At 40.1% G+C, this 6501-nt stretch overlaps 1 protein-coding gene across 1 annotated transcript in view; it reads left to right on the top strand.

Moving 5' to 3' along the window:
• Positions 1 to 1992: 1992 nt before the first annotated feature.
• pcnx2 (pecanex 2) overlaps positions 1993 to 6501 on the top strand; it is a 30215-nt gene continuing 25706 nt past the window's right edge. Inside the window, 2 exon segments of the mRNA XM_014179915.2 lie at positions 1993 to 2373; positions 4110 to 4312. Coding sequence (XP_014035390.2) covers positions 2221 to 2373; positions 4110 to 4312 — 356 coding nt within the window. The 5' untranslated portion in view covers positions 1993 to 2220.

The raw sequence follows: 6501 nt of genomic DNA, 5'->3' as shown, positions 1-6501 counted from the left end.
ACAATAGGGACATCCCTCAGGGGAAATAACATCCTTGATACAGTAATGCCAACAGGTAAAGGTGGACCAATCTGGCCCAAACATTATGGTAGAAATACAGGGAAAATAAATTCCTATGTTGGTAGATATGGGTGCTACTACATCCACCTTTAGTAAAGAAACTGGACTTGACTTACCCCTAATCAATAAAACTGTAACCGCTTATGGGATTTCCTCCACCTCGGTAGTACATTTTGAAACAAAACCAATGCTCTGTTCTATAGGACTAGTAAACGTTGAACAGGATTTCATATATTCAACCACTCAACCATTTAATTTACTGGAAAGAGACTGACAACACTAAACACTACGATTTATTGTACTACCGATGAAGTTTTTGTTGATATCCCTAATAGTGAAATTCTAAACCAATTCATGAGTAGGGAAATTGAACCTCTCCCCGAGACGGAGAGGGAAACTGTCTCTGTCTCAAGTTCCAGACTCATGTTGGACAGACCACTCCAATGTCAGTGGACTGATAGGCAGTGCTAGCCCAGTTATAATAAATGTTGATCCTAAAAAGAAACTCTAGTCTCTAGTTAAAAAGGAAGCTCCAGGGCCTCCCGAGTGGCGCAGTGGTCTAAGGAGCTGCATCGCAGTGCTAACTGTGCCACTGGGTTTGAGTCTAGGCTCTGTCGAAGCCGGCTGAGACCGGGAGGCCCATGGGGCGGCGCACAATTGGCCCAGCGTCGTCCAGGTTAGGGAGGGTTTGGCCGGCAGAGATATCCTTGTCTCATCGCGCACGGTAGCCAGGTGTACGGTGTTTCCTCCGGCACATTGGTGCGGCTGGCTTCCGGGTTGGATGGGCATTGTGTCATGAAGCAGTGTGGCTTGTATAAACAACAACAACTGTTGTGTAAACAATATGATAGTATTATCACCTCCCATTATATAAGGGACATGTAACCATTTATTCTTCAAACTCTTTCCCTGACTGCAATCAGAGGGGGATCTACCTTCCAGCTGCTCATATGTATTAAAGGTTCATTTTTATAATTTTAAATTAGTCTCTGCCTTATCTTTGGCTCGAGTTTTCCACAACAAGGCCTATTTATAAACCTTTTAAGACCATATTTTTTAACTATTACTTGTGAATAGCTGTTATTTTTCAACTATTACTTGTGAATTTTTGAGGGCCTGTAAGATTCCCACTGATCAGCGGGACACGTTTTTTTGGTGGGTTTTGACAAAGGCTACTATTATTGTCATGTTCGATGGGGATTATTGCATGATTCGTGGCCTATCTATGCTTTACATTCAATCAACAAGATGATACTTTTTTCTTTCAATAATACTTTTAAAAATATATAATGTCAGTCCCAAAGAATAGAGAAACATTTTTGATTTATTTTGATTTAGAGTCAATTATAAATGTGAAACGATGTCAATAACCATAAGGTCGATTCAATTCAGGATCAGCTCATAAACCGCATGAGGGTTTAGTTTTAGTGATGCAGCTCCGTATAGCTGGAGGAGTGGCTGCTGCTCGTGCTCTCTCACGAGCTGCGCATCTGGACCAGTGATGTGTTTAAACCCTGGATGACTAACAGGGGTCGCTGTATTGAAGCCATCGCGCAGCCATCTTGGTACTCCTCCGTCGTAAAAAATAAATAAATAATATATTTTGGAAGCGATAGAAATGCATGTAATGTCTACATTCGTTTTAGACACGTGTATTCTATTACAGACACCTTAATGCATACTTTTAAATTATATTACGTGAGCTAAACATAAAACATGTTTTTTTGTTGTTGTTGAGATTACTAATGTTATTGTCCCCACTAAAAAAAAGTATACTTAAATACATTTTGTCCTTGAAACATTTAATTGAAATACTGTAGAATTCCATTAATTCCTATGGAAGACCGCGCCTACCGGGGAGGGCCAATATGGCCGACCGGTGGCTTCAAAGCCACACAATAGACAATACAATGCATCAGCAATCCAGGGTTTATATGCATAATTAATCTGGACCGACGGAGGTAGAGAAGAAGAGAGGATGAGATAGAGCTGTCCGCACCATGTGAGATCTGACATTCGGATGAAATGATGCGGCGAGTAAAAAGCGAATGATAGCTTGATAGAGCCAGTAGGGCTATAGTTTCAACATGGTAACAACGTAGTGTATGGGCCACATATGCATTTGACCATCGTGATACGAATCTATTGCAGTTGAGGAGGATGGGCTCGCAACTAGTACAGACTCTGCGTCAGGGGGTTTGGGCATCATTGACCGGAGGTTGGTATCATGACCCGGACCAGAACACATTCAATAACTCCTGTCACCTCTATTTGTGGATGTTCCTTCTTATGTTGCCACTATCACTACATTTGGTGAGTATAAATTCAATCGAAGGCCCAGATCTTGTGTTGGCTATAAGGTTTATTGCGCCGCATCACTAAGCGCCCTTTTCATTGACAAACACGGTTCTCTTGGAGCAACATTCCGTTCTCATCTTTTATTTACAGTGATATTTTTATCCTCAGCACTGAAACGTTTCCACTTATTTATTAATTGTATTGGCAGAAAATGGAATGGTCGCATTTTTCTCTGCATGCTGTAGGCTAGTATGTAGCACAGTGATGGAACGCATGGCTGCCACAGTGATGAAAAAGCATAAAAGTCCAGGCATTGTAACACTGACTGTAGGTAGCGTACACAGCGTCCACAAAGACAAACGGCGGCACACCTAACCTTTCTCTCCCTTTTGGATGTGATAGTATAGCCTACAGCACGCACTCATCTGCATTTGATCAATTTATTTTAGTGGCGAGTAGTCCTACGTCATTAATGATGCTGTTTGGTTTAATTTGGTCAAGATAGCCTATAAAAATAATTTCCGCCACCAGATGTTGTGGTTGTGGTCTCTTTAATGTGTCACTTTATTTCCATCGTAATGGAATTTAATGTATTTTAATTTCAAGAATTCTATGCTATTTGTTGTACAGAATAGGCCTACTATGTTTCAGAATATGACCTATTGTCTGGTTAAATAAAGGAAAAGTTTCAATTAATATTCATTTAAGAAAAAACCCACAACCCTTGTTTCATAGTTTATCTATAAATAACTTGATAAAAAAGGCCAAACAACATACAGTATCAGCTACTCTGAAGACCAAAAGCCTTCTGATTATTTGTGCAGATGTTAAAGTGATGACTGTGATCATTCTTATGTAATGGTGTAATATTGTCCCACCACTAACCCATTTCAAGGAGATTAGTTTTGTCCTATATTTCAAGTTCTTATTTTATTCCCTATACCACAGAAAGTGATATTGTGTCACTTCATAAGGGCCTGCATTTCCATACGATTTCTCAGAAAATAGATATCGATATATGTTTTTATACAAATAATATAGAAATAGCTCTTGTCAATTAATTGATTTTGGTTGATATATTACTTGACAATAAAATAGGCCGTAATTTTAAATAAGAATTTGTTCTTAGTTGACTTGCCTAGTTAAATTAAGGTAAAATAAAATACAAATTGAATACAATGTTATTGTGTTATTATGATTTTTTTGGGCTTGGTCCTCAGAGATTGATGACAAGAAGCTAAGCACAAAACGTATGACATCCCTTAGGCTGACAGTTCCTCTGAATTATAGATCAGAACAAGTCACAAGCCCACGGTTTTACTGTTCATAATTTCATGTAGGCCTATAGCATACCTGTGTTTCAACATAATGAACACCATGGCTATTGCACATATTTGTTTCTATTGACAGGTTGGTTGATTCCTCTGATGACTCACTCATCTCAGTATGTAGCTGAGGAGCCACATGACTACATTATATGGTCGGAGCATTGACTTTTCATTCAGATCATCCTCAGACAATAGTTTTTCTTTCAGTGTTGCTCTTGGCTGTTTGAGCATAATATTGCAGCCCCAAGTAGCTGCTTTGGTGTTGTGTTTCAGACTTAATTTGAGACTAGTTATCATATTATTGAGGAAAGGTTTGGATGCACTCTGTGATGAAGAATATGAAAACATTTTTTATGGAAGATTATTTTATTCTCAGGATATGTGTTTTGAGATATTGAGGGAGTTTGTGTGTTCTATCCTCAGGCTCTTCCGCCCACCACCATGGCACTTAGTATATACTGCACCTCAGTCACCATCTTCTTCATCACGATAAAGATGGTCAACTATCGCCTTCATGTGATGTTCGATAAAGGTGACGTTGTGCCCCCAAGCAGTCTCTCTGATGTCATCCAAGGTGGAGAGAATAAAAGCAACGCGTCAGATTCATGTCTTGCAGCTAAATTAAGGTGAGCCTGTTTATAAAAACAAAATGTATAACAAATATAATCCAAAGTATACAGTCCATTCGGAAAGTATTCAGACCCCTTGACTTTTTACCCATTTTATTACATTACAGCTTTGTTCTAAACATGATTAAATTATGTTTTTCCTCATCAATCTACACACGATACGCCATAATGACGAAGTGAAAAAAGGTTTTTAGAATATTTTGCAAATATATTAAAAATAAAAAACTGAAATACCATATTTACATAAGTATTCAGACTCTTTGCTATGTGACACGAAATTGAGCTCAGGTGTATCCTGTTTCCATTGATCATCCTTAAGATGTTTCTACAACTTGATTGGAGTCTACCTGTGGTAAATTAAATTGATTGGACATGATTTGGAAAGGCACACACCTGTCTATATAAGGTCCCACAGTTGTCAATGCGTGTCAGAGTAAAAACCAAGTCATGAGGTCGAAGGAATTGTCCGTAGAGTTCCAAGACAGAATTGTGTCGAGGCACAGGTCTGGGGAAGGGTAACAAACATTTCTGCAGCATTGAAGGTCCACAGGAACACAGTGGAAGTTTGGAACCACCAAGACTCTTCCTAGAGCTGGCCGTCCGGCCAAACTGCAATCGGGGGAGAAGGTCCTTGGTCAGGGATGTGACCAAGAACCCGCTTGGCCTGAATGCCAAGCGTCACGTTTGGTGGAATCCTGCACCATCCCTACGGTGAAGCATGGTGGTGGCAGCATCATCATGCTGTGGGGAAGGTTTTCAGCGGCAGGGACTGAGAGACTAGTCAGGATCAAGGGGAAGATGAACGGAGCAAAGAGTGCTCAGGACCTCACACTGAGGTGAAAGTTCACCTTCCAACAGGACAACGACCCTCAGCACACAGCCAAGACAACACAGGAGTAGTTTCGGGACAAGTCTCAGAATGTCCTTGAGTGGCCCAGCCAGAGCCCAAACTTGAACCCTATCGAACATCTCTGTTGAGACCTGAAAATAACTGTGCAGCGACGCTCCCCATCCAACCCGACAGAGCTTGGGAGGATCTGCAGAGAAGAATGGGAGAAACTTCACAAATACTGGTGTGCCAAGTAGAGGTCGACCGATTATGATTTTTTTCAACGCCGATACCGATTATTGGAGGGACAAAAACGCTACCGATTAATCGGCCAATTTTTTTCAAATGTATTTATTTGTAATAATGACAATTACAACAATACTGAATTAACACTTATTTTAACTTAATATAATACATCAATAAAATCAATTTAGCCTCAAATAAATAATGAAACATGTTCAATTTGGTTTAAATAATGCAAAACAAAGTGTTGGAGAAGAAAGTAAAAGTGCAATATGTGCCATGTAAGAAAGCTAACGTTTAAGTGCCTTGCTCAGAACATGGGAACATATGAAAGCTGGTTGTTCCTTTTAACATGAGTCTTCAATATTCCCAGGTAAGAAGTTTTAGGTTGTAGTTATTATAGGAATTATAGGACTATTTCTCTCTATACGATTTGTATTTCATATACCTTTGACTATTGGATGTTCTTATAGGCACTTTAGTATTGCCAGTGTAACAGTATAGCTTCTGTCCCTCTCCTCGCTCCTACCTGGGCTCGAACCAGGAATACATCGACAACAGCCACCCTCGAAGCAGCGTTACCCATGCAGAGCAAGGGGAACAACCACTCCCAAGTCTCAGAGCGAGTGACGTTTGAAATGCTATTAGCGCGCACCCGCTAACTAGCTAGCCATTTCACATCGGTTACACCAGCCTAATCTTGGGAGTTGATAGGCTTGAAGGGGTGGGTATAATTTGTGGAACGTTCCAACAGGAATCTGTTCCAAAAAACGTAAAGTAAAAGGTTGCCAACCAACAACGCATAGAAAGTAGCAACGCATACAAACCTAGCTAACAAGCTGCCGAATAGGCATCAACTCACCACGTAGCTTATTCTTAATGTTTGTCCATAGGCAACCAGAGTGAGGACAGACATTTTTCGGAATAAACGTGATGAGTGAAAAACGCTATGAAATAGACCAGTCCCTACACGGTATCTTATTCTGCCGCTATACAACTTTGTATGCGTTGTTTTTTGGCAACCTTGTTATTTACGAAGTTTTTGGAATAGATTCCTGTTGGAACGTTCCACAAATTATACCCACCCGGCTTGAAGTCATAAACAGCTTGAAGC

Source organism: Salmo salar, chromosome ssa28 (assembly GCF_905237065.1).
Source record: "Salmo salar chromosome ssa28, Ssal_v3.1, whole genome shotgun sequence".
Lineage (NCBI taxonomy): Eukaryota > Metazoa > Chordata > Actinopteri > Salmoniformes > Salmonidae > Salmo > Salmo salar.
The sequence above is the reverse complement of the archived record's forward strand: the minus strand, read 5'-3'. Positions and strand labels throughout refer to the sequence as shown.